We start from the raw sequence: 27,999 nt of genomic DNA on the forward strand, positions 1-27,999 counted from the left end.
ACAAGGCTTCAGAAAGTTTCACAGTTTCGTTATGCTCTATTTTATTACTATCGTATTTACATTTTTATTTTTTGTTTATTTTTTGCTGAATTGCTGATTTTCCTTTTTCAATAGAATTTAATTCTGGAGTGTGAGCAGGAACCAGTTAACTACATTCATTGTCCAACCCCCACTGGTTTGAAAGAAGACTCCAAATTCTTGGCATACGAATCAGCTGTTCGGTAGCTCCACCTTATCCCTGCAGCGAAGCAGCAGAACCGCCAATGGCGGCACCTCAGGATTCACACTGTGGGTGGTGAGACCTTCCACTGAAGGAGGTACTGGTGGATGCTCTCAGCATCTCGCTTTAGCCAAGCAGCATTCAGTAGAATATTTTCACAACACTGCTGGATGGTACGCTCAGCTGAAGGAGCTGGGTGACTCTCGAAGAAAGCCTGGTATAAAACAACCCAGAATGCAGGATCATTATTAGCAGTAAGAAGTTAATATTACAGGTTATGAAAAAACACCCACTGGTCTATATGAAGGATGCATAATCTTCAGGCATGAGAATTTACCACTGCCACCCTCAGGCTAAAAGAAAACAAGCAACTCCTTGGACCCGAATATAGGAATTCTCCTCTTAAATATTATATGCTTAACAAACTAATCAAAAGTTAATAAAGAGACAGAACCTACTGCCTTTCTTTTAGGCTAATTGTATAGTGGTAAATACAGTCTTTGGACTGAAGACTTGGAACTTGAATCTAGGCTTGGTCATGTACTAGCTTGTGACTGTGAGAAAATTAACTGCTGTAAGTCTCAGTTTTCTCAACTATGAGAAAATATTCACTCCAGAAGATTAAAGAGACAATCCATATAAACATTTGACAAAATACCTAGCACAGAGTACTTAAGGATTCAACACATTTTGGCTGCTTCAAATAAAGATTAATTTGTAAGGGATGATAATACAAAGAAGTTTAAATTGCTGCTGTGCCCTAATAACTTAACACCTCATGGTCTTTTTTTTTTTTTTGAGACAGGGTCTCACTCTGTTGCCCAGGCTAAAGTGCAATGAAACGATCATGACTCATTGCAGCCTCAACCTCCTGGGCTCAAGTAAACCTCCCACCTTAACTTCCTGGGTAGATGGGACCACAAGCGTGCACTCCCAGGCCTAATTGTCTTTTCCTTTTTGTAGAGATGGGGTCCTACCATGTTGCCCAGACTGGTCTTGAACTCTTGAGCTCAAGCGATCCTCCCACCTCAGCCTCCCAAAATGCTGGAATTACAGGAATCCAACATTTTTAATACAGTAAAACAAACAATTTCTAAGTTTATAATTTATCACAATGCTTAATGATTAAAAGTTGAATAAACTTTTCTAATGGAGTACACCTGGTTTCATAGAAAACAAAGCCACTCTTAAACAGCAGCTAGCAAAATGATAGGGCTTTTCCTTTAGTCACCGCAGGTGTGAAAGACAGAATGACTAATCCATCTGATTAAACAGAGACCTTTTAGAAATCAATAACCTTATTTACACAGATGACAATTGCTACTGTTCCAAGGCTCCTAATCATGGTTCAGTTCTCAGGGCCTCAAGTCTTTTTCCATTCCATCTCAGTAAGTAGTACCAACATTTACACACCAGAAACCTGGGGAGTATCCTGGCTTGTTTTTCTTCCTCTCCCAGATACGCTCACAACAGAGAAGCCAATCAATAAATATTGTTGAACTAATGGTTAACAAATTCAAGCCCCTGAATCTCCATTACTCCGTCTCCTCCACTACTGCCACTACCCTACTGTAAGCTATTCTATCATTCTTGCTGGGAGAGTTAGCTTCCCAACATCTTCTCTTCCCCATTCCAAACTATTACCCACATTGCAGCCAGACTGAAATTTTTATAACACAAATCAGATCAAGGCACCGCCTTGTTTATAAACCATTCGAAGGCTTTCCATTTTTAGGAAATTTTTTTTTTTTTTTGGAGACGGAGTCTTGCTCTGTCACCCAGGCTGGAGTGCAATGGCACGATCTCAGCTCACTGCAACCTCCACCTCCCGGGCTCAAGCAATTCTCCTGCCTCAGCCTCCCGAGTAGCTGGGATTAGAGGCGTGCACCACCGTGTCCAGCTAATTTGGGGTTTCACCATGTTGCCCAGGCTGGTCTTGAACTCCTGACCTCAGGTGATCCACCTGCCTCGGCCTCCCAAAGTGCTGAGATTACAGATGTGAGCTACCATGCCCGGCCATTTTTAGGAAATTCTTAATATGGCCTCTACAGCCCTGCATGATGTCTTTCTTTAAACAAAAACACAAGAGATGCTACAGTACATTATCCCAATACTATAATTATAACCAGGTTATTATTTTTACTTACTAGATTGAAAAGTGAAGAGTAAACAGTATTTTCCTTACCTTAACCTCTCCAGTCATTTTGTCAACTGCAAATCCCTCAACTGATAGCTGCAAAACAATGGTTTTAAACAGTAAGTGAAACTAAAAGAGGCTGGGAACAAACTTCCATTTACCCTAAAAACAAATCATTCTGTTCTCTGCCAACTTCAGTCTGTTATAAAGGATTTGTGATGGGAGATGGAGAAGTCCTTAAACAAAGCCAGTAACTATTTAAGGAAACTTTTTTTTTTTTGAGACGGAGTTTCACACTTGTTGCCCAGGCTGGAGTGCAATGGCCTCATCTCGGCTCACCACAACCTCCGCCTCCCGGGTTCAAGCGATTCTCCTGCCTCAGCCTCCCAAGTAGCTGGGATTACAGGCACACACCACCACGCTCAGCTAATTTTTGTATTTTTAGTAGGGACAGGGTTTCACCATGTTGGCCAGGATAGTCTCAAACTCCCGACCTCAGGTGATCTGCCCACCTCGGCCTCCCAAAGTGCTGGGATTACAGGCGTGAGCCACTGCGCCTGGCCACAGGAAACATTTAAAGAGCAAAGACCACAATGTATGGGTGTAGTGAATCATGGATGTCACTCAATAATATCCATGATTAGCAAGCTACTCAAAAATTTTCACATACTTTTATTAGTCTAGATATTAAGAATCCTCCCTGGTATCGGTTATAAAGTTCTTCCCAGTTGTCCTTTATGAATTTCCAAGCAGCTTTCCTTCCATGCTTGCTGCCTCCAGCTACTCCACCAATTACTGATACAGTGTCCTGTGGACGTACCTCTTCCTAAAAAACCAAAGAGAGCTAAAAGTCTAGTGTATCAAAAACATATTCTGGTACCAGAAAGTGCAACATGCTGTTGACACTGAAGTAATCACACTGAAGACACTTATTCCTTGTTTTAGGAATAACTGGAACCAGCAGTTCTCAGCAAAGAAGATAATGTTTAACCGAAAGATCAACCAAAATGAGAACGAGGTACTGAGACAGGTTCAGACAGACTGCTCAACAGATACTTGCTTAGGAGCCTATAGGTTTAAGAAAGGAAGAGACACAAAGTAAGCAAAGGCATAAGCCAGTTTCCCAGTTTTCAAGAGTCCCTGTCCTCATAGTTTCCATTCTGGAGAGACAATTTGTTTACTCTCCCAACTATTATGATTCTCGCCACTAGTGGGAGAAAAACAGAAGTCAGTAACAAAAACTCAAGCCAGTTTCTCTGGAAAAGGAAGCTTTAGTTAGGGTTAAGGCAGCTCAAGAGGATCAGAGCTGAGTCAGAGACACTTGTCACAGATGGGCAACGATTCACTTCTAAATGCAGTTTTCACTGTAACTTACTGAAAGTGCAAACGTGAGGACTTTCTGAATCAGGTCAGGCAAGAGAGTAGCGCCAAGGACTCTTTCGATTCGGTTTTTCTCTTCTTGCATATCTGCTTATTTATGAAGCTACAGGAAAAAAGATAAAGATAGGAAGAGTTAACTCTCCCTTGGATGTTCTGCATATGATTATATGCTTTCTTCCCCAATAAGGTAAAACTTAAGTTCTATATTCTCACTAGGTGAGAATGGCAGGGCATTATATTAACGAAAGAGAATACTTTTCAAGATGCTTTGGGCCGGGTGCAGTGGTTTACACCTGTAATCCCAGCACTTTGGGAGGCCGAGGCGGATGGATCACCTGAGGTCAAGAGTTCGAGATCAGCCTGGCCAACATGGTGAAACCCCGTTTCTACTAAAAATACAAAAAAAAAAAAAAAAAAATTAGCCAGGTGTGGTGGTGCCCACCTGTAATCCCAGCTACTTGGGAGGCCAAGGCAGGAGAATCGCTTGAACCTGGGAGGTTGCAGTGAGCCGAGATCGTGCCACTACACTCCAGCCTGGGCAAGAGAGCGAGACTCTGTCTCAAAAAAAAATATGCTTTGGCACTAAATTTGTCATCTGCTGTTACAGTAAGTAAATCACTAGATGTAAATGCTACCAGATGAACAGCCTGTCATTAGTTCAGACCAGTTTAACATCAAGATCTAAGAGGTAAAATCTATCATAGCCAAATTCTTTACATTATTGATATCTGGCTAATGTTCTGTGTTAGAAGAACAAACTAATCATTAGTAATCTTATACCAAATCATCAAATTAATTTATAATAGTGAAAAATTGAAAATGAATACTGTAATTACTTATAAAAATGCATTATTGAAAGTTATATTTTAAAAATATCTCATAAACATGTTCTTGTATTTAAGTGAAGAAAGTAGATGAAGCAGAATGATCCTAAATTTAAAAAAAATAAAATAAATATATATATATATACATGGCTGGGCACAGTGGTTCACGCCTGCAATCCTAGCACTTTGGAAGGCTGAGGTGGAGGTTGCAGTGAGCCCATATCGTACCACTGCACTCCAGTCTGGACAACAGAGCAAGACTGTGTTTCCAAAAAAAAGGGGTGGGGGAGAATCCCTGGAAATACATCAAAATGGTAGTGTTAATTAATGATGGTTTCTGATCAGTGGGATTATGCATCTTCACACTTTTTAACTGCAAAAGCAGCACATACTGAATGCAGAATATCTGAAAGACAGAGAAGCATAAAGAAAAAAATAAAATTACTACTATATGTACATTGTCAAATCTGGAAAGAGAGCATGTTATACATGCTGTTTTTGCTACCTGCTTTTTAAACTATAGGTAAGTTTTATTTTCCTCTTTATACTTTTCTAGTCTCTAAATCTTCCATAGTATATATATATATAAAATCTTTTTTTCATAATCAGAAACAAAATGTTGTAATTCTTAAAAATTAGAACTATAAATGTATAAGACCTATGTCTCCAAGACTCTTTTGATCTTTTCTACCCCTTAAGATTTAACACTGACCAGAGTGTCTGGAGACCTCATCAAAGCTCTCAGTTTCCTCTTCCTTTCGACACTTTTTTTTTTTTTTTCAATAAACAGTTTTAATTTGTAAGAAGCAGAGATAGGGTCTCGCTATGTTGACCAGGCTGGTCTCTCTTTTCTTTTTTTTTTTTTTTTTGAGATAGAGTCTCGCTCTGTTGCCCATGCTGGAGTGCAATGGTGTTAGCTCACTACAACCACGCCTAGCTAATTTTTCTATTTTTAGTAGAGCCGGAGTTTCTCCATGTTGCCCAGGCTGGTCTCGAACTCCTGGCCTCAAGTGGTCCTCCCATCACTTGTAATCCCAAAGGGCTGGGATTACAGGCATGAACCACCATGCCTGGCCCCTTTGGACTCTGAGTAGCAGTGCAGTAAAATAGATAGGACCTTGGGAGATCTGGGTTCTAGTCCCAGTTTTGCCTCTAACTAGCTGTATGATCTTGACTAAGTCCTTCATCCCTCTGGGTCTCAGTTTCCCCATGTGTAAAACGAGATGGGTGGATAGATAATTTCTAAGGCCCTTTTCAGCTCCAATATTCAAGGTCTGAACCTCTGGCTTTCAGGAAGCATTTTCCTCCAGAGAACCTGTTATTCTAGTCCACTAGATGGCACTCTAACACCACATTTCAAATATACTATGAATTAATGTTTTTTAACCCTGGCACATTACTCCTAAATTACCATCATAAGACAACCTTCTTCATCTCTTACCAAATGGCTTCTTGAAGAACCATGATTCCGCCTTCATTAGAGCTATTTCCATAGTGAAGCTGATTATTGTGAACTCCCTTGGGTTAAATAAGTGCAAACTCTTAATAAATACACATACTTGTGGAAAATCTTAAAAGTGCCATGACATGAAAATGTCAATGTATCTGCCATGAAATTTTCAGAATCCCTATTTTTTTCCATATCATCACGGACTAGATGAAAAAAAATCAAATATCCCATTTCATACATAGCATTTATAGTATATAGGTTCACAGAATATTAAGACTGAGAAGGGACCTTAATGTTCAGGTGGAAGGTAAACCCAAATTTCACTTTTTTTAGGGTCTTCTTTAAGATAGGGTCTTGCTCTGTCACCCAGGCTGGAGTGCAGTGGCACAATCATAGCTCACTGCAGGCTTCAACTCCTGGGCTCAAGCGCTCCTCCTGCCTCAGCCTCCTGAGAAGCTGGAACTACAGGTGCATGCCACCATGCCCAGCTCTCCCAAATATAACTTTTATATTCTTAGAAAGCAGGCCAGGCATGGTGGCGCATGCCTATAATCCCAGCACTTTGGGAAGCTGAGGTGGGCAGATCACAAGGTCAGGAGTTCGAGGCCTGCCTGGCCAATATGGTGAAACCCCGTCTCTACTAAAAACGCAAAAATTAGCTGGGTGTGGTGGCAGGCGCCTGTAGTCCCAGCTACTTGGGAGGCTGACGCAGGAGAATCACGTGAACCCGGGAGGCAGAGGTTGCAGTGAGCCAAGATCGTGGCACTACACTCCAGCCTGGGTGACAGAGTAAGATTCTGTCTCAAAAAAAAAAAAAAGTAAACCTATTACAACATGAGTAAAGCAGTACATTTTGAGGTACAGTTTCTTAAAGTTTCTATTTTCAGACATCCTAATCATTTTTCAGAGGATTTGTTTAAAACCAAAATATCAGAATTTAGATCTGCAATTATGATCATTAGAGCTATTTCTACAGTGAAGCTGATTATCATGAACTCCCTTGAAGTCAGAAGAGTGTTGTTAATCCATGAAAGGTAGAGACAGTAGAGCACATTCCACTCCTGTCCTAAGCGTGGATCTTATAACGAATGGGTTTTTAGGCACATTTTGCACATTTTAATTAATGATTAAAAAGTAGATTTGGCTACGTCCACCTCTAATGTAGCCAGTGCACTCAAGCCATTTCCTTATAGACTGGAACTGTATGAATAGGGACTGGAGATAGCATTTGCTTCACAGTACTACTATTGATTGAAAGTTTCAAACATTGCTGCCATTATGAGGACATGGAAAGTTTTATCTATATTTTGTCTAAGTCAGAGCTTAATTATATGCCAATTACCCTGGGAAAACTAGAGAGACTATGAAGGCAGGTGAACTAATTTCCTGTCTATTAATAAAGGACCCTGCCATAGCTCAAATGCTTGAGACACTTGATCATCATCTGTCTATCCCTTTTCTAAGCACAAAAACAAACCTTCTAAGCACAGAACCTAAGCACAGTAACAAACGTTTTGCTTAAAATGGGCAGAACCCCAAGTAAGTTTACACTGAAGATAAAATTTAAAGAAAGTGACTTGTTAATCAAAACAAACATTTATTTCAGTGTTAAAATTTCAGCTGGGCACAGTAGCTCATGCCTGTAACCCCAGCACTTTGGGAGGCTGAGGTGGGTGTATCACTTGACCCCAGGAGTTTGAGACCAGCCTGGGCATGGTGAAACCTTGTCTCTACAAAAAACACAAAAATTAGCTGGGTGCGGTTATCACACTCCTATAATTCCAGCTACTTGGAAGGCTGACGCAGGAGGATCACTTCAGCCTGGGAGGTTGATGCTGCAGTGATCCATGATTATGTCACTTTAGCCTAGGTGACAGAGTGAGACCTTGTCTCAAAAAAAAAAAGATTTCAAATGCATAAAGTGAGTAAAAAAAGGTGGGGAGAAGTAAGACGTCTTTGGCATCATACTGATAATACTGATATAATAACATATATGGATAGACATATAATTCTCTCACAGTTTTAAACTACTTGCATGTCTACAATATGCATCTTTCTTTTCTAGGACTTTTTTTTTTTTTAACCATTTAGAGGTGTGCTGTGTGTCTATCCAAGCTCAAAAGCAGGAAATGGGAGCCTTCTCAAATATACTTACTTTTAACATAATGTCTAAAGTAGTGCCATCACCATGCTTCAAAACAGATAGACCTACAAGAGAATACAGGGACAAAAAATAAGTCATTTGATTAAATGTACCTTGTTTCAAGTATTCTAATACTAAGAAAAGACAGAAAGCAAGTAAACAATATTGTAAATGTTGGCCAGCTGTGGTGACTCACGCCTGTAATCCCTGCACTTTGGGAGGCCGAGGCAGGCGGATCACCGGAGGTCAGCAGTTCCAGGCCAGCCTGGTCAACATGGCAAAACCCTGTCTCTACTAAAAATACAAAAATTAGCTGGGCGTGGTAGCAGGTGCCTGTAATCCCAGCTACTCAGGAGGCCGAGGCACGGAGAACTGCTTGAACCCAGGAGGCGGGGGCTACAGTGAGCCGAGATCACACCACTGCACTCCAGCCTAGGTAACAGAGTGAGACTCCATCTCAAAAAAAAAAAAAAAGTAAATATTATAAATGTGGATATTACAAACTGTAGTTAAGGAGCTAGCAGTGCCTGTGAGCAACCACAAAGGTAAATTGCATGTTGTACCAGCAAAGCACAGCAGCTTTCAGGGGAATGTGCAAAGCTAATCACCTTTCAGCACTGCAACACTGACTGAGAAACTTTAAACAAATAAGATGACTATAAACCACTTGAATAGTATGTATTAAAATAGAGGTAGAAGTGGTTTGTGGGTCAGTTCTTAGGTCAGTTTTGGCTATTAAAAAAAGTTCCAGGCTGGGCATGGTAGCTCACGCCTGTAATCCCAGAACTTTGGGAGGCCAAGGCAGGTGGGTCACCTGAGGTCAGGAGTTCGAGACCAGCCTGGCCAACATGGTGAAACCTCGTCTCTAATGAAAATACAAAAATTAGCTGGGTGTGGTGGCAGCACCTGTAATCCCAGCTAGCCAGGAGGCTGAGGCAGGAGAATCACTGGAACTCAGGGGACAGAGGCTGCAATGAGCCGAGATCACGCCACTGCACTCCAGCCTGGGCGACAGAGCAAGACTCCGTCTCAAAAAAAAAAAAAAGTTCCCTGCTTCACAAAATGATGTAGTTACCTATATGTCAAGGGAATTTATCATGAAAACCTACAGGACTCCTCAGATCAGCGGAGAGAACCTGTTTTCCTTCCACGTGGTCCTTAAACCGACGACAGGCTTCTTCTAACGTTGCCTTATGTCCTGCTTTTCCTAGTTTTCCTAGAACCAAGCCCCTCAGGAGTGCATCGAGATGACCTGATTTGAGAAGTAAAAGAGACACAAGACTACTTAAAAAGCCTATTTTTGTAAGTTTGCCATCTGGATATCTTATAATTGTGCTATACCAATTCTATGGTCTTGAACAAACACACTCAATTAACTTAATACCTGATAGAATACTTGTTTTACATTTATCAAATCATAAGAGTGATATGCTAAACAGATTAGACAAGCAAATAAACTTGCTGACTTTATCTACAGTCACGAATGCCAACTATCTGAATTTACTAAATGTTTACTCAGTCTAGTTAACTACTCTGCTAAGGATTATGTGTGAAAAGAACAGGCTTACATCATGCAGTTTCAACCCAAGGTTCAAAGAAAGATCACATATGGAACTAGTATGCTCTATGTATAATAAATTGAAATCTTAGATTTTAAAAATCAAAATCTGATGGGTCCATTCCTCCAAGACACACAGATAGCCAATAAGCACATAAAAAGATGTTTAACGTAATTGATCATTAGGAAAATGCAAATCAAAACCACAATGAGATACCAATTCATACCCACTATGATGGCTATAATAAAAAAGATAATAGCAAGTGTTGGCAAGGATGTGGAGAAATTGAAACCCTCAAACACTGCTGGTGGGAACACAATATGGTGAAGCCACTTAGAAAATCAGTCTGGCAGTCCCTCAAAAGGTTAAACATACAGTTATGGCCAGGCACAGTAGCTCATGCCTATAATCTCAGCACTTTGGGATGCCAAGGCAAGAGGATTGCTTGAGCCCAGGAGTTCAAGACCAGCCTGAGCAACACAGCAAGACCCTGTTTCTACAAAAAACTTAATAATTAACCAAGCATGGTAGCATATGTCTGTAGGCCCAGTTACACAGGAGGCTGGGGAGGGAGGATCACTTGAGCCCAGGAGGTTGAAGCTGCGGTGAGCTATGATCACACTACTGTACTCCAGCCTGGGCACAGAGCAAGACCTTGTCTTTTTTTTTTTTTTTTTTTTTTTTTGAGATGTGGTCTCGCTCTGTTGCCCAAGCTGGAGTGCAGTGGCGTGACCTCAGCTCACTGCAGCCTCCGCCTCCCAGGTTCAAGCAATTCTCCACCTCAGTCTTCTGAGTAGCTGGGAATACAGGGTTGCACCACCACACCTGGCTAATTTTTGCATTTTTAGTAGAGACAGGGTTTCGCCATGTTGGCCAGGCTGGTCTCGAACTCCTGACCTCAGGTGATCCACCTGCCGTGGCCTCCCAAAGTGCTGGGATTACAAGCGTGAGCCACTGCCACCCAGCCAACCCTGTCTCTTAAAAAAACAAAAGGATGGGCGCGGTGGCTCACGCCTGTAATCTCAGCACTTTAGGAGGCTGAGGCAGGCGGATCATGAGGTCAGGAGATCGAGACCATCCTGGCCAACATGGTGAAACCCTGTCTCTACTAAAATACAAAAAATTAGCCAGGTGTAGTGGCACGGACCTGTAATCCCAGCTACTCAGAAGGCTGAGGCGGGGGAATCACTTCAACCCAGGAGGTGGAGGTTGCAGTGAGCTGAGATCATGCCCACTGCACCAGCCTGGAGACAGAGTGAGACTCCATCGCAAAAACAACAACAAAAAAAAAGAGTCATCATGTGACTCAGCAATTTCACTCTTAGGTATCTCGAAAATAAATGAAAGCATGTCTACACAAAAACTTGTATACAAATGTGCATAATAGATTTCATAATAGCCGAAAACTGGAGCCCTCATGAATGGGAATAGTGCCCTTATAAAAGAGACCCGGGGGTCCGGGTGTGGTGGTTCACGCCTGTAATCCCAGCACTTTGGGAGGCTGAGGCAGGAGGATCACGAGGTCAAGAGCTCGAGACCATCCTGGCCAACATGGTGAAACCCCATCTCTACTAATAATACAAAAATTAGCTGGGCTTGGTGGCCTGCACCTGTAGCCCCAGCTACTGGGGAGGCTGAGGCAGGAGAATTGCTTGAACCCAGGAGGCGGAGGTTGCAGTGAGCCGAGATCACACCACTGCACTCCAACCTGGCAACAGAGTGAGACTCCGTTACCAAAAAAAAAATAAAAGGAAGGACTGATACATGCTACAACATAGATGAACCTTGAAAATATCATGCTAAGTGAAAGAAGCAGATATAAAAGGCCAAGTATTTTATGATGCTATGTATATGAAATGTTCAGAATAGGTAAATCCATGAAATAGAAAGTAAATTTGTGGTTGCCAGGAAATGGAGAGTGACTGCCAGTGGATACAAGGCTTTTTTTGGGGGGGGTGGGGGACTGAGAGTGGGGACGGTGAAGAAATTGTTCTGGAAATATGGAGGTGATAGTTGCACAATCTTGTGAACATACTAACAAATACTGAATTGTATACTTTAAAAAGGTGAATTTTATGGTATGTGAATTATATCTCAAAAAAAGTTAACATCCAGGAAACAAATGATTGAGAAAAAAAACAGTTAACGGCACACAAATCTGATGAACTGCAGCAGTACAATGGACAAATAAAATGTAGTATATTCATATGATGAAATACTATTCAGCAATAAAAAGCAATGAACAACCCGGATTATCTCAGAAACATTATGCTTAGTGAGAGAGGCCAGGTATAAGAACAGAACACACATTATATGATCCTATGTATATAAAATAGAAGAGATAAATATTAATCTAGGTGAAAGAAATCAGAATAGCATGTGCCTGTGTGGGGTAGGCAGGGGAGGCTCAAGTAGCAGGGACCAATTAGGAGGGAGCCCAAGCAGCTTTCTGGGTGATGGAAATGTGGTATGTGTTTGCCGAAAGTCATGAACTGTAACATTTAGATTATTCATTTTGCTATATTTAAATCATAATTTAACCAAAAATAATTTTAAGAAAACCATCAGAGATCCATAGATAAGTACACATTATTGTGATGATTCTTACAAGAAGTAATTTATAATTCTGGCTCTGGTACTAACACGCTGTGTGATGCAAGGTAACATTTTATTATTTTGCTGTGTTTCATTCTCCCATCTGTATAGCTAGGAAATTGAAGGCACTTTCCCTATATTGTAAAGATGGTTTTGAAGTCAAAAAGTGTCACGTTATCATCATGAAAGAAAAGTGCAACATCCATTAATTTACATGCATCTGTGTCCATGTACTCCTATCCTGTCACTATTCATCTGTGCTCCTATCTAAAACTAACTCCTTAACTTCGCACTGGATCTCAACTCCTCTTGATTATTCAGCAATAACCCCTCTCTCTCACAAAACATGAATTTTTCCATTATTACTGCATATGTTCAAATAGTTGCAGAAAATGTAATATAAAATCTCCCAACTTAAAAATTCCTTCCTTTACCCCACCTCTCTCTCGTCTACCCCTTTTCTCTGATCTTCTCAGCAAAACTCCTTTAAAAAGTTGTCTAAGTGTGTTGTCTCCATTTCCTCTCCTCCTATTCTAAAGAACCTGCTCCAAAAGTGGAGAATTCATTATTGTTCCCCACTACTCCACAAAACTTGTTAAATGTAATATTGAATTAGCCTTCATCATTCTGTTTGACTTAGTGTGGTAGCATCTGACGCAGCTGATCACATTCCCTCTGCCTTCATCTACTGTTTCTTTTCATCTGCTGTTTATTTAAATTCTGGGATACCCCCTCTCTCTCCTGGCTCTCCTTCTACCTCACTGGCCAGTCTGTCTCTTTTGCTGATTCTTCCTCTTCCACACAATCTCTAAATCCTGAACTCAGACCTCTTTTTTCCACTTACACTCAGTCACTGGTTGATCTCATCCAGTTTTGTTTTGTTTTTTAAAGACATGAGGTCTCACTATGTTGCCCATGCTGGGCTTGAACTCCAGGACTCAACCAATTCTCCTGTCTGAGCCTCCTGAGCAGCTGGATTACGGGTGTGAGCCACATGCGTGACGTGATTCCCACCCCCTCACTTTTTTTTTTTTTTTTTTTTTTTTTTGAGACGGAGTCTTGCTCTGTTGCCCAGGCTGGAGTGCAATGGCGTGATCTCGGCTCACTGCAAACTCTGCCTCCCAGTTCAAGTGAGTTTCCTGCCTCAGCCTCCTGAGTAGCTGGAACTACAGGCCTGTGCCACCATGCCCAGCTGATTTTGTATTTTTGGTAGAGATGGGGTTTCACCATGTTGGCCAGGCTTGTCTCAACTTCCTGACCTCAGGTGTTCTACCCACATCAGCCTCCCAAAGTGCTGGGATTACAGGTGTGAGCTACCACGCCTGGCCCGATTCCCTTTTACACCCAAATATGCTTCTATGCCAGGCACAGTAGCTCATGGCTGCAATTCCAGCACTTTGGGATGCTGAGGTGGGAGAATTTCTGGAGTCCAGGAGTTCAAGACCAGCCTAGGCAACATAGTGAAATCCTGTCTCTACAAAACAAAAACAAAACAAACAAAAAAAACATAGCTGCGTATGGTGCATGCCTGTAGTCCCAAATACTCAGGAGGCTGCGGTGGGAGGATAGCTTGAACCCAGAATTCGAGGCTGCAGTGAGCTATGACTGCACCACTGCACTTCAGCCTCGGCAACAGAGCAAGACTCTGTATCTTTAAAAGAAAAAAATGTTTCTACAGCAGTCTTCCCTATCCCTGTACATGGCAACTTCATTCTTCCAGTTCTGCAGGCCAAAATTTGATGACACTTCTCTTTCTTTCCACCACACAGTCCATCCTTCACCAAATAGTTTCAGTTCCACCTTTGAAATATACACAGACTTTACCACCTGTAAGTTCTAGTTGCAACCAGCATCTCAGTTGGATTGCTAAAATAGCCTTCTGAATGGTCTCCCTGCCTCCTCTCGTCTTCTTTTAGTCTGTTCTTCAGAAAGCCAAGTAAATCAAATCAAGTTCCCCTGCCCAAAACTCTCTAATTAGCATGTCATATCACTAAATGTGAAAGTCAAAAAACTTCTCACTGTAGCAAACAGGTTCTATAGGATCAGAAAGGTCTCCCATTGCCCTCTCCCACTCATTCCTGTCCTGAACTCAGCAGCTTTCTTGTTATTCCTCGAATACCCTAAGCATGCTCCCATCTCAGGTCTTTTGTACTTGCTGTTTCCTCTGAACCACTTTTCTTCTAGATATCCTCATAACTCTCTCCATGTCTCAGTTTATGCTCAGTATCACCTTATTAGAGACAGTTTCCCCAAACACTCTCTAGAAAATAGTGACCCAGCACTCCTTATTATCCGACGACTTTATTTTTCTTTTCTCTTTTTTTTTTTTTTTTTTTTGAGACAGAGTCTTTCCCTGTCACCCAGGCTGGAGTGCAGTGGCCCAATCTCAGCTCACTGCAACCTCTGCCTCCTGGGTTCAAGCAATTCTCTGCCTCAGCCTCCCGAGTAGCTGAGATTAGAGGCATCCGCCACCACACCTGGCTAATTTTTGTATTTTTAATAGAGACAGGGTTTCACTGTCTTGGCCAGGCTGGTCCTGAACTCTTGACCTTGTGATCCACCCGCCTCAGCCTCCCAAAGTGCTGGGATTACAGGCGTGAGCCACCACCCCTGGCAACTTTATTTTTCTTAATGATACTTCCTGCCACCTAGACCATTATACATTTAATTATTTGCTACGTCTCCCATTAGAATGTAAGCCATATAAGGCAATATTTGGGTTGCTGCTGTATCACCAGCTCTTAGAATAGTATATGGCATTTACTAGCTACATAAATATTTGTTGAATCAATGAAGAAAAGACATAGAAGCTGCGACCAGCTGTAGTGGCTCATGCCTGTAATACAGCACTTTGGGCGGCTGAGACGGGAAGATTGCTTGAGGCCCAGAGTTCAAGACCAGCCTGGCCAACATGGCGAAACCTCGTCTCTACTAAAAATACAAAAATTAGCCAGGCATGGTGGTATGCTATTTGGGAGGCTGAGGCAGGAGAATCGCTTGAACCCGAGAGGCAGAGGTTGCAGTGAGCCAAGATGGCGCCATTGCATTCCAGCCTGGGTGACAAGAGTGAAATTCCATCTTAAAAAAAAAAAAAAAAGACAAGACATAGAGCTCTAGGTATTGCTACTATTTTTATTACAAAAGACTTCTGGATCAAGACTGGTCAGGAGGAAACACCACCTTTAGTTATTAGCAGATGATAAAAAATAATGATATGTAAAAGCTTTAATCATTCCCAATATTTAAATGGGAGCAAAAAGAGTAAATATATGCTTATAGAAATAATCACAGAGCAGAGAACACATGTAGAAAGCAAATAATTTTCTTAATTAAAAAAGCTGACCCCTGTGTCTCTCAGCACCTTTACAAGTTATACATAAAGGTGCCTGGTATTTATGGTAACAATAAATAAAACTTGGGAGGCCGAGACAGGCGGAACACCTGAGGTCGGGGTTCGAGACCAGCCTGACCAGCATGGTGAAACCACGTCTCTACTATAAATATAAAAGTAGCCAGGCGTGGCGGCACATGCCTGTAATCCCAGCTACTCGGGAGGCTAAGGCAGGAGAATCACTTGAACCCGGGAAGCGGAGGTTGCGGTGAGCCGAGATCGCACCATTGCACTCCAGCCTAGGCAACAAGAGTGAAACTCCGTCTCAAAAAAATAAAATTAAATAAATAAATAAATAAAACAAAACAACCTGAAATTCCCTTTAGCTTTTCTCGACTAAAAATAGGCCTTTGGAATTCTGCAAAAGACTTTTATTTCCACCATGTGCACAAATTATATTTAGCATCGAACACACATAACCACTACTGTTTCTATGTTGTTGACCCATGTAACTTCACCAGCAGACTTAAAAGACTCAAGTCTTAATTTCTGGCTTGCTGAATATATAGTAACACCCAGTAAATACAAAGATGATATTAATTACATTGTTAACCACATAAAAAAGTACCAACTTCTGCCTAATTCTTTCTCCATTTAGTATATCCATTACCTTCTCCAGGTTTGGGATCCCAGCCCAGTCTCTCCCCTATAGGTGAAAAGACATCTTTCACAAACTCCTGGATTTCCTCATAGAAGTCTGTGTGGGACAAGAGAGTTGAGAGAATCCCCAGGTTACAGCTCAGGTCGCTCCATACAGTATAATTGGGCTCATTCACAAAAGCCTCCATGACTTTTAGAACCTCTACAGTGCTAATGATTCCAGCTCGAGCCTGGGATAGGAAAAAACATAAATTAACCTAGTCTTCAAACAAAACCAAAAAACATAAGCATGCATTTTTGGCATTATCTGCTGCTAGCAATTTCTTTGGTTTAAGGAAATGGGACTGTATAAGCTCAGAACGCTGTTAGAATAAAAATCCTATTCAGATAACATTCCTTTTTTACTCCTTTGTTATTTTTTTCTCTCTTTTTACAGAAAAATTAGAATGAATTATTTGCTATTTACACAAGAACTACTTTTAAAAATTACACTAAAAGTCCCAACAATTTGAGAACAACAACAAACCAGTTAACTTCTATTTCTACTCAGTTTCTGGGGACTTGGCTTTGTTACTGTTTTGAAATTTTTCATACTTTCAGAAAAATTGCAAAAATAGTTTGAGCTTTGGTTTTTGACAGACATTCTTTCAGAGCCGGACCTGCAAACTGTGTCAACTTAAGCCTCTCCTTTACTCATTTCTAAAAGAACATAAACTAGAAGGCACTACAAATTCAAAGTCCTTTCAGAACTAACAGAGTGAGGAAAAAGAACTTCTGTTATAGCAGCCAACTGCACAAACAGCTCACTCTCCTGGGACAGGTCTCTCTCAGCAATTAGATCAGCAGATGTGAGGTTTTGTGCATCAATGCTAATCTGTGTTTATACAAAGGCGGAATCCAAAACCAAGGACTGCAGAGGGGAGGGAAAATTTCCAGTCCAATTTAAAGGAATACTAGGAGGAATACGACAATTTTATCATAAAGACATCTGGAAATTACCTAACCTATGCTGAAGTCATAAAGAAAATAATACTAATTTCTGCTGTAAATCCTTTCTGGAAGAAAGCCAAATATAAATATACTTCTAAAGCTAATGGGATAGAATTTGAAATAAGAACACGATGTTTAAAAATTCTGGCTTTCCCAGCAAAGTACAACCACTATTTAGAAAAACATAAAATCGGCCGGGCATGGTGGCTCACGCCTGTAATCCCAGCACTCTGGGAGGCCGAGCTGGGCGGATCACGAGGTCAGGAGATCGAGACCATCCTGGCCAACATGGTGAAACTCCGTCTCTACTAAAAAATACGAAAAATTAGCCGGGCATGGTGGCAGGCGCCTGTAGTCCCAGCTACTCAGGAGGCTGAGGCAGGAGAATGGCGTGAACCTGGGAGGCAGAGCTTGCAGTGAGCCAAGATTGCGTCACTGCACTCCAGCCTGGGTGACAGAGCAAGACTCCGTCTCAAAAAAAAAAAAAAAAAAAAAAAAAAAAATCACTCTGACTTAATTATTTTAAAAACCTATCAGTAGGGTCATTTCTTCAAGGCTCATATTTATTTCTACTGAAAAGAAAGGAATTTTTTGCCTTGCAAAGGATAGTTTAATTAAGAGTTTCAGAAAGCTGGCTTAGGAGTAGTGAAATGGGATTTAAATTATATAGCCTCAATCTTGTCATATTAAAAATAGTCATTTGCTCTAGTCCCAAAGGTGTTTTTAACCATCAAGAAGACCCATATTCTTCTAATTATGTTTCAGACACTCCAGGAAAAATAAAATCTTTTAATCAGCAAAATCCATCATATTACTTAAGTCACAGATGCTCACCAAGGAGAAGAGGTCATTCTGTAATCCAAGTCGATCCACAGGGGGCAGAGAAAGGTCACGAATGCCTGGTAATAAACTTTCCAGCATGGCAGAGCTGTACTGGGTCCGATAAAACCCCACTGTTCCTAAGTTTAACTGCAAAGATATCCAGTAAGTATATTAAACAGCTCCATTAATTTTTTAAATCAACCTTTTGCATGTTTAAAAGGAGTTCTGGTTTTAGATATATCTGGATGAAAAACAATTAAGACCATCTATGCCAACTAATGGATTAAAACAAGACAACACATCAAAATAGAATGAATGCACAGACAAAAGAAAAGGGAAACTTGAAATTGTGGGGGCCAAAGTGAGGGACAGTAGAAAGAACATGGAAGGGACAAAATAATGTTGGGTAAGTTTCTATTTCTAACCTCAATTTTAGGTTTACAGAAAATACTTAACATATATGAAAACACCTGGACAGTAGAATCTCTAAGAAAGCTTAGGCCTTTACAAACATTGATCTTATAAGCACAGAGACTGAACGGAATAACAATTTTCAGATCCCAATTTTAAAGAATTACATGGACCTAATTACTGACTGCATTATTCTTTTTTTTTTTTTTTTGAGACGGAGTCTCGCTCTGTCGCCCAGGCCAGAGGGGAGTGGCATGATCTCAGCTCACTGCAACTTCCACCTCCCAGGTTCAAGTGATTCCCCTGCCTCACCCTCCCAGGCAGCTGGGATTACAGGCACCCGCCACCACACCCAGCTAATTTTGTATTTTTAGGAGAGACAGGGTTTCACCATGTTGGCCAGGCTGGTCTCGAACTCCTGACCTCAGGTGATCCGCCACACCTCAGCCTCCCTGGGATTACAGGCATGAGCCACTGCGCCTGGCAACTGCATTATTCTCTATAGGCTATTTACCAATAGCCAAAAAATATTTTTGAGAACATTTATATTCAAAATAGTTTAATGGTAAAACAGTAAGATATAAATATTTTACTATTTATATGTAAATATTTTTAAAACCACCCCTACAATTTTAACGCAATTATCACTTTATTGATTCCCTTTATTTAACCTAATCAAAATTGTAGTGTACATAACTTTTTTCTCATTTATAAGAAATTTTTCATATTGCTACAACATAATCTTCCAGATAATTTTAAATGGTAATATTCCAGTGAGTATATTTTAAATACATATTTAAAAAAGTAAAACAATGCCAGGCATGGTGGCTCATGACTATAATCCTAGCTACTCTGGAGCCTGAGGTGGGAGGATCACATGAGCCTAGGAGTTTGAATCCAGCCTAAGCAACATAGTGAGACCCCCAACTCGAAAAAAAAAAAGTTGATAAACAGAAAAATGGCTTCTTTTTTTTTTTTTCAGATGGAGTCTCACCCTGTCACCCAGGCTGGAGTGCAATGGCGCGATCTTGGCTCACTGCAACCTCCGCCTTCTGGGTTCAAGCGATTCTCCTGCGTAGCTGGGATTACAGGTGCACGCCATCACGACTAATTTTTTTTTTCATATCTTTAGTAGAGACAGGGTTTCACCATGTTGGTCGGACTGTTCTTGAACTCCTGACCTTGTGATCTGCCTGCCTCGGCCTCCCAAAGTGACCTGCCTGCCTCGGCCTCCCAAAGTGCTGGGATTACTCCCAAAGTGCTACCGTGGCGCCCAGCGGGCTTTCTTTTTTAAAAAGCACAAGTGTCTGATAAAATGTGTAATTCCTATTAGGAACATACAATTAAGAGTTTGTAGTAAATACTTTCATTATGAAAGGCACAGAGTACAGAATAATGAAAAATAATTCTTACCTACTGGTATTTTTGTGAAATGGTTTTGAAATACCAGCTAAGGAATTTTACATTTCAGTGACACAAACCGATTATTATATATGTCTGCTCTCACTAGATTACAGCAGTACACATATGGTGACAACACATCATTGAAGTTAACCTTTCATTACAATAACAGGGGAGTTTGAAAGTGTGAGACTACAAATATTTTGGTTCATATAAGCTTACACTCAATCTACTTTTTTTTTTTCTTCTCCTCCTTAGTCCTATGACTTTGGATCTGCTTCTCTACCACTACCTTCCCTAACATAAGGACAAATGTCTGGACAATACTATATGAAAATTCATCCTAAATCTCACAAAGAAAAGTTTAGTTTTTTTTTTTTTCTTTGAAACTACTAAACTGAAGCAGAACTTAAAGCTGTCCACAAAATGTATAAGTGAGAGAAATCTGTTTAGGTAAGATTCCGAACTCACCTTCACCCATTGGTCTGGTTTGACATTTTTCAAAACCACATTCATCTCTGGCTTGTTCATTAGAATTTTTAGTTTGGCCTGGTTGGGGTCTTCGCTAGTAGAGATTGTGATAGGGACCATCCACTGGGGACAATCTTCACCTAAGCAAGAGAAGAACAAACAAATTTTGCACTGGGACAAATAGAAGGTAAGGTGGAGAGAGGAGTGGTGGTGTTCTAACCAGGAGCCTAAGCCTAACTGTTAAGTCAATATTTCATTCTTAGTGGTACATGAACTCTTCCAGATAACCTGAATAGTATCAGTGCAAAGGAAGGGATAATTTATGAACAAAATCACATGTTGTCTAAAAAAAGAAAGCAGTTAACTCACTTGTAGAATCACAAATGCAATGACTTAAACTTAATTATCATTTTCCCCTTACAGAGCAAAGACAGCAATTTTACTGTTAAATTAAAAAATATATATACATATATATATATATATATATATATATATATATATTTTTTTTTTTTTTTTTGGAGACAGAGTTTTGCTCTGTCGCCCAGGCTGGAGTGTGGTGGCGGGATCTCAGCTCACTGCAACCTCCACCTCCCGGGTTCAAGAGGTTCTTGTGCCTCAGCTTCCTCAGTAGCTGGGACTACAGGTGTGTGCCACCATACCCAAAAATACACAATTTTTTTTTGTACTTTATTAGTAGAGATGGGGTTTTGCCATATTGGCCAGGCTGGTCTCGAACTCCTGGCCTCAAGGGATCCACCTGCCTCGGCCTCCCAAAGTGCTGGGATTATAGGTATGAGCCACTGCGCCTAGCCTTCATATATCATTTAAAAACAAATTCTAAGGTGCAGTCCTTAACAGGTATACACACTGCTGAAATATCGAAGGGTTACTTTTTATTGTTGTGATAGACAGGATACAACCTGGAAGCTGTTATGTTCCGTCACAGAGGAGTCATATCTATAAGCCAAAGCTTTTGTAAGGCAGAAACACTGTCTTATATATCAGACAGCAAAACAGATTTGGCATTAAGATGCCAAACAAAAAGAGTCCTTGCCCAGTACATTCATGGAAATGGAGCTACTTTAATAAATTACATAGCTTTAGGCCGGGCGCGGTGGCTCACGCTTGTAATCCCAGCACTTTGGGAGGCCGAGGCGGGCGGATCGCGAGGTCAGGAGATCAAGACCACGGTGAAATCCCATCTCTACTAAAAATATTTAAAAAAATTAGCCGGGCGTAGTGGCGGGCGCCTGTAGTCCCAGCTACTCGGAGAGGCTGAGGCAGGAGAATGGCGTGAACCTGGGAGGCGGAGCTTGCAGTGAGCCGAGATTGCACCACTGCACTCCAGCCTGGGCGACAGAGCGAGACTCCATCTCAAAAAAAATAAAATAAATAAAATAAATAAATTACATAGCTTTATGCTACCAGGTTAAACCACAAAGTAAAATTTCTCCGATACTGGGATACTGCAAGTTTTAATGTTACCTCTATTGGTCACAGAGTATTAGAAAAACCTGTCAGTACTACAATGTAGTTTACAGGTAAGAGGCAGAAAACGGCAACTTTGACACGTACAGATTTATTTGGATAATAAAACTGTCACCTGACTTGTTAGATAATTTTTTTCCCCCAGACAGGGTCTCGCCGTGACACCCAGGCTAGAATGCAATGGCACGATCACGGCTCACTGCAACCTCGATCTCATGGGCTCAAGAGATTCTCCAACTCACGCTTCCAAGTAGCAGGGACTGCAGGTGCATGCCACCATGCCAGGCTAATTTTATTTATTTTTTTGAGTTGAGGTTTTGCCATGTTGCCCAGGCTGGTCTCGAACCCCTGGGCTCAAGCAATCTGCCCACCTTGGCCTCCCAATGTACTGGGACTACAGGTGTGAACCACTGTGCCCAGCTTTGTTAGATATATTCATTAAAAGAGTAATTCTATGGCTAGGCACAGTGACTCACACCTGTAATACCAACACTTTGGGAGGCTGAGGTGGGCGGATCTCGAGGTCAGGAGTTCAAGACCAGCCTGGGCAACATGGTGAAACCCTGTCTCTACTAAAGATACAAAAAATTAGCCGAGCATGGTGGCATGTTCCTGTTAGTCCCAGCTACTTGGGAGGCTGAGACAGAATTGCTTGAACCCAGGAGGCGGAGGTTGCAGTGAGCCGAGATCATGCCATTGCACTCCAGCCTAGGCGACAGGGAAAGACTCAGTCTCAAAAAAAAAAAAAAAAAGTAATTCTAGGCTGGGCGTGGTGGCTCACGCCTATAATCCCAGCACTTTGGGAGGAGGCCAAGGCAGGCGGATCACCAGAGGTCAGGAGTTTAAGACCAGCCTGGCCAATGTGGCGAAACCCTGTCTCTATTAAAAATACAAAAATGAGCTGGGCAGTGTGGCATTTGCCTGTAATCCCGGCTACTCAGGAGGCTAAGGCAGGAGAATCGCTTGAACCTGGGAGGCGGAGGTTGTAGCGAGCCGAGGTTGTACCACTGTACTCCAGACTCAAGCCAGGGCGACAAAGCGAGACATGAGTAGCTGTCTCACAAAAAAAAAAAAAAAAAAAAAAATCAGGCCGGGCACGGTGGCTCATGCCTGTAATCTCAGCACTTTGGGAGGCCGAGGCGGGTGGATCATGAGGTCAGGAGTTCAAGATCAGCCTGGCCAAGATGGTGAAACCCCATCTCTACTAAAGATACAAAAATTAGCTGGGTGTGGTGGTGGGCGCCTGTAATCCCAGCTACTCAGGAGGCTGAGGCAGAGAATCGCTTGAACCTGGGAGGCAGGGGTTGCAGTGAGCCGAGATCGTGCCACTGCACTCCAGCATGAATGACAGAGCGAGACTGTGTCTCAAAAAAAAAGACTAATTCCAACTGCTAGGGAAGGTTAAGGGCAGAAGGCCATACATCTTAACTGAGTTGAATGTATCAGATTTTTAGTGGGTGGAACATGACAAGGCATTGATGATTCTCATATATACCTCCCCTTTGTTGAGAACTGTTGTTTTAAGGGAAGCAAGCAAGGTATAGATAAGCACTTTACTTCTTGATTTTTTCAACTAATCTCAATTTCCTGGGTAAAATTTTATGGGTAAAAATAATCTAATGACATATGGAAATATATGAAAATGGCAATTAAGAGCATAAATTCATGGAGTCCAACTATTTTGAATTCCCACTCTTTACCTTCTTAGATAGGTGACCTTGAGCAATTTAACTAACTTAGCTATGCTGCAGCTTCCTCATCTGTAAAGTAGAAATAATGTGACCTACCTTATAAGGAAGCTGAGAGTATAAAATAAGAGCCAGTTACAGTACTTAGCACAATGACTGGTACATAATAAATCTAAATAATCACTGGACTTTACTCACTTATTTACTTACTATGCCAAAGCATTAAAAAAAAGAATTACCTACCCCCCCCACCTAGCCCTCACCCCTGACACACACAGTAAGTCCTCTTTTAGGAGATTAAGGCTAGAGACGTCACTTCCTGGGTATTACTAGCTTTCTTCATTCATCATAGCCTCCAATAACACACAGAAACATGGAATTTCAAAAACTAAGAAAGTGACTAAATACTACAAATACCTTGTGAATCTCCTTTTTTATTTCCTAAATTTTTTTCTTATTTTTATTTTGAGACAAGGTCTCACTCTATCACCCAGGCTGGAGTGTAGTGCCACAATCATGGCTCACTGCAGCCTTGAACTCCTGGACTCCAGTAATCTGCTTCCCTCAGCCTCCCAAATACCTAGGACTACAGGTGTGCACCACTGTGCCCAGCTAAGTTTCCTATTTTTTTTTTTTTTTGAGACAGAGTTTCACTCTTGTTTCCCAGGCTGGAGTGCAATGGCTCGATCCTGACTCACTGCAACCTCTGCCTCCTGGGTTCAAGCGATTCTCCCTCAGCCTCCTGAGTAGCTGGGATGACAGGCATGTGCCACCACGCCCGGCTAATTTTGTATTTTTAATAGAGACAGGGTTTCACCATGTTGGCCAGGCTGGTCTTGAACTCCTGACCTCGGATGATCCGCCCACCTCGGCCTCCCAAAGTGTGGGATTACCGGTGTGAGCCACTGCGCTCGGCCTTTTTTTTTTTTTTTTTTTAAGAGACGGGGTTTTGCCATTTTGCCCAGCCTGCTCTCAGCCCCTAAATTTATTTTTATTTTTATCTTTTTATTTATTTATTTTGAGACAGAGTCTTGCTCCGTTGCCCAGGCTGGAGTGCAGTGGTGTAACCTCAGCTCACTGCAACCTCCACCTCCCAGGTTCAAGAGATTCTCCTGCCTCAGCCTCCTGAGTAGCTGGGACTACAGGTGCCGGCCACCATGCCCGGCTGTTTTGTATTTTTAGTAGAGACACGGTTTCACCATGTTGGCCAGGCTGATCACCCTGACCTCCAGTGATCTGCCCGCCTTGCCTCCCAAAGTGCTGGGATTACAGGCGTGAGCCACCGTGCCTGGCCCTGAATTTCATTTTTTGTTCTATTTTTATCTTCTTGCTTTTATTAAATTATATTAAAACTTAAAAATTTTCAACTGGGGTCACGCCACCTGAGGTGGGTGGATCACTTCAGGTCAGAAGTTCAAGACCAGCCTGACCAACATGGTGAAACCCTGTCTCTACTAAAATACAAAAATTACCCAGGCGTGGTGGCAGACGCCTGTAATCCCAGCGACTAGGGAGGCTGAGGCAGGAGAATTCCTTGAACCCAGGAGGTGGAGGTTGCAGTGAGCCGAGATCACGCTGTGGCACTCCAGCCTGGGCGACAGAGTGAGACTCCTTCTCAAAAAAAAAAAGAAAAATTTCCTATTAGTTGGAATACTACTCGTATTAGTTAATATCCAAATTCATCAGTCATATCCCACTTACAGCCATTTACTTACCAACATATGATCCACCGGCACAGAACTTCTTTTGGGACAACCTCAATAATCTGTCATCTTCTACCTAAAGAAGCAAAACAAAGGCTATAATAGTACTGACACCATTTGGTGTTTTTGTTTTGGTTTTTGAAAAGGAGGGAGACAATATTTCTGTGACAAATGCTGGAACGAGCACAACCAAATGCCTCATGAGTATACAAAATGCAATTGTGATGAAGACGGTAATAATAAAGAGAAAAGTCCAAATAACTAAAAAGCCAGAGGCAACAATGGTAAGTACATATGTTTACAAAATACTTCAACAATATGCAGTCATTTGTGTCATTTAGTAGTCACCACATCCTGGATTTCAAGTAACACAAGATAAAACAGACTTTAGATCACCTAAATCAAATGTAAAATTGGGCTAATGAGCTTCACGGATAAACTTACTGCAAGAAATAGAATTGAAAAACTAAGAAAAAATTTAAGTGAGAAAGCAATGGCCACTCTGATGCCATAGAGAAACTATTAATGAACATTAACAGTAGATATTAATTATATATATACTCAGTTATATATCACACAGATTTCCCTGAGAAAGTTGAAAGCTTTTACATTGATTCAGAATTACAGCAAAAATATTTAAATTTGGGGAATGTCAAGTGAGAAACAGATCGTAATCAAGATATGTTACACAGCTCTCCTATTCCTAAAAGAATTAAGAGCGACAGACAGGCCTTTAATTTCATTAATATATTTTAAATTTATTTTTAGTTTTTTTAGAGACAGGGTCTCACTATAATATTGCCCAGGATGATCTCGAACTCCTAGGTTCAAGCAATCCTCCTGCCTCAGCCTCCTAAAGTGCTAGGATTGTAAGTTTGAGCCACTGCACCAGGCCATTGGCCTTTTATTACAACGCAAAATGGAGGATGAGTTTGGCTGTGCCTGTAGACAAAAAAGAAAACAAAGAAAGCAAGAACTTGAAAGCCCCTGGATGGAAAGAGTTTCAGCAACACTGAGAAGTGTGGCATTACTGTTCTCTGTTCTAACTGAAACTATTATCTCTTAAAAGTGTGTTCTGCTTTAAGAAAAAAATTACGGCTTAATAATCTGCTTTATGTGTAATCATTAACATTTCAATAGTTTTGGGTTTGTTTTTTTGATTTGGTAGAGGCAGCGTCTTGCCATGTTACCCAGGCTGGTCTCAAACTCCAGAACACAAGTGATCCTCCCAAAGTGCTGGGATTACAAATGTGAGCCACTGTGCCTGGCCAATTGTTTGTTTGTTTTTTTAATACATGGTCTTGCTCTGTTGCCCAGGATCAACTGCAGTGCTGCCATCACAGCTCACTGCAGCCTTAACACCTCCTGTGCTCAAGCGATCCTTCCAACTAAGCCTCCCAAGTAGCTGGGACTACAGGCACGTGCCACCATGCCCAGCTAGTTTTTCTTACTTTTAGTAGAGACGAGGTCTCACTATGTTGCCCAGGCTTGTCTTGAACTCCTGAGCTCAAGCAATCCTCCCACCTTGGCCTCCCAGTATTGTAAGTACAGGCGTGAGCCACTGTGCCTGGCCCAGCCAATAGTTCAGTAGTTTTGAGGGAATGAAATGCCCAGGTGAAAAGTAACAACAATTTTTGTATGTTAATATTCTTAAAAGAGTCAGTCTATATGCAGTGTCAACATCAAATTCAATTAGTCATCTCCTATAACAAGACTAGTCCCAAGTGCAGAAAAAAGACTGCAAAGAAATAGAATGGTCACAGTGGTAGGTCACTAAACTTACAGGTATTCTTTTCCACCAAACATGATCAATTGCATTCCCTAAATTGCCTTTCCAAGTTATTGCAGCCAATCTAACTGAGAGGTCCTCCAATGTGCACACTTTAGTGTAAAATCCAGTCATGTTGAAAGTTAAGATTTGGCTCTGAAAGGGTAATCTGCAAGCTTACACATGAAAATGTTCCATGTAAATTTGGGAGCATTTTGAGAGTGCAAGAATTGGTTTAAATGTCACCTAGAATACAAAAGTGCAGAAAAGCAAATTTATAACTTAGATTGCCACATTGAGAAATTATTTGTAAAACATACTTAGCTTTGGCCGGGTGTGCAGTGGCTCACACCTGCATTCCCAGCACTTTTGGGAGGCAGGGCTGGAAGGATCACTTGAGCCCAGGGGTTCCAGAACAGGCTGAGCAATACAGCGAGACCTCGTCTCAATTTTTTAAAATATAAAAACAATAATAAAAAAATACTTAGCTTTGTGGACAATGTAGGACCACAAGAAAAAACACATACTAAAAAAGAACTATGAATCCACTTCCCTAAAAATGAACAGGAATTAAATCCCCATGCAGCTCACAGAACCATGGCAAATAAATTGAAGAGAACAATTTCATTTAATGAAACTGGAGACAAGACAAGCAGGTAACATTTTGTTTTCTCTCTTAAGTATGTATAATTTTAATGATGCAAGCTGTAAAATTACTGATACAAGAGTAACAGGGCTGGTTTAAATGTCACTAGAAAACTTGAAGTACAGAAAAGCAAACTTGATACACTGTACTGAATTTCATTTAATACAGTATCAGACAAATGGAAAGACTTTATATGTTTACCTGTTCAGCTTCCACATAAATGAGGGGAAATCCCATTTGTTTGGTCCAGGTATTCATCACAGCTGCTATAGGTTTACCACTAGCATTTTCTAAACTTTCCCAGAGATCCTC

General features: G+C 41.3%; 3 protein-coding genes across 37 annotated transcripts in view; 1 reads left to right on the forward strand and 2 right to left on the reverse strand.

Moving 5' to 3' along the window:
• LOC134735233 (uncharacterized) overlaps positions 1-1,735 on the forward strand; it is a 28,670-nt gene extending 26,935 nt beyond the window's left edge. For 34 of the 35 annotated variants that reach the window (XR_010118137.1, XR_010118138.1, XR_010118152.1 and 31 more), the window contains one exon: positions 115-1,735. Coding sequence is in view for 1 of the 35 variants with exons in the window: in XM_063628971.1 (XP_063485041.1) it covers positions 115-121 (7 nt within the window). In the remaining 34 variants the exon portion in view is untranslated. The remainder of the gene's footprint in view (positions 1-114) is intronic. The other variant, XR_010118148.1, reaches the window with a different exon arrangement.
• Positions 25-3,838, reverse strand: LOC134735234 (puromycin-sensitive aminopeptidase-like). The gene is made up of 4 exons (XM_063628982.1): positions 3,733-3,838; positions 3,028-3,183; positions 2,406-2,453; positions 25-434 (listed from the first exon to the last, which is right to left on the reverse strand). The coding sequence occupies exons 1-4, from the start codon at positions 3,820-3,822 to the stop codon at positions 282-284; spliced, it is 447 nt and encodes a 148-aa protein (XP_063485052.1). The 5' UTR covers positions 3,823-3,838; the 3' UTR covers positions 25-281.
• LOC129470020 (puromycin-sensitive aminopeptidase) lies at positions 3,740-27,998 on the reverse strand. Its single transcript, XM_055257336.2, has 8 exons — positions 27,889-27,998; positions 25,286-25,349; positions 20,395-20,534; positions 18,124-18,258; positions 16,310-16,529; positions 9,260-9,406; positions 8,167-8,219; positions 3,740-3,840 (listed from the first exon to the last, which is right to left on the reverse strand). Exons 1-8 carry the CDS (start codon positions 27,943-27,945, stop codon positions 3,829-3,831), a joined length of 828 nt encoding a protein of 275 aa, XP_055113311.2. The 5' UTR covers positions 27,946-27,998; the 3' UTR covers positions 3,740-3,828.
• Between the last annotated feature and the right edge of the window lies 1 nt (position 27,999).

Source organism: Symphalangus syndactylus, chromosome 20, assembly GCF_028878055.3.
Source record: "Symphalangus syndactylus isolate Jambi chromosome 20, NHGRI_mSymSyn1-v2.1_pri, whole genome shotgun sequence".
Taxonomy (NCBI): domain Eukaryota; kingdom Metazoa; phylum Chordata; class Mammalia; order Primates; family Hylobatidae; genus Symphalangus; species Symphalangus syndactylus.

What these genes read in the sequence shown, in the direction of transcription:
- LOC134735234 (XM_063628982.1), bottom strand. Translation starts at nt 3,822, where the DNA reads ATGCAAGAAGAGAAAAACCGAATCGAAAGAGTCCTTGGCGCTACTCTC. An exon ending in TCCTCACGTTTGCACTTTCA is followed by an intron (nt 3,184 to 3,732) that starts GTAAGTTACAGT and finishes TTGGTTTTTTAG; the next exon opens with GAAGAGGTACGTCCACAGGA. An exon ending in TAATATCTAGACTAATAAAA is followed by an intron (nt 2,454 to 3,027) that starts GTATGTGAAAAT and finishes ATTGTTTTGCAG; the next exon opens with CTATCAGTTGAGGGATTTGC.
- LOC129470020 (XM_055257336.2), bottom strand. Translation starts at nt 27,945, where the DNA reads ATGAATACCTGGACCAAACAAATGGGATTTCCCCTCATTTATGTGGAA. An exon ending in TTTATGTGGAAGCTGAACAG is followed by an intron (nt 25,350 to 27,888) that starts GTAAACATATAA and finishes TTGCTTCTTTAG; the next exon opens with GTAGAAGATGACAGATTATT. An exon ending in TGATCTGAGGAGTCCTGTAG is followed by an intron (nt 8,220 to 9,259) that starts GTTTTCATGATA and finishes ATTCTCTTGTAG; the next exon opens with GTCTATCTGTTTTGAAGCAT.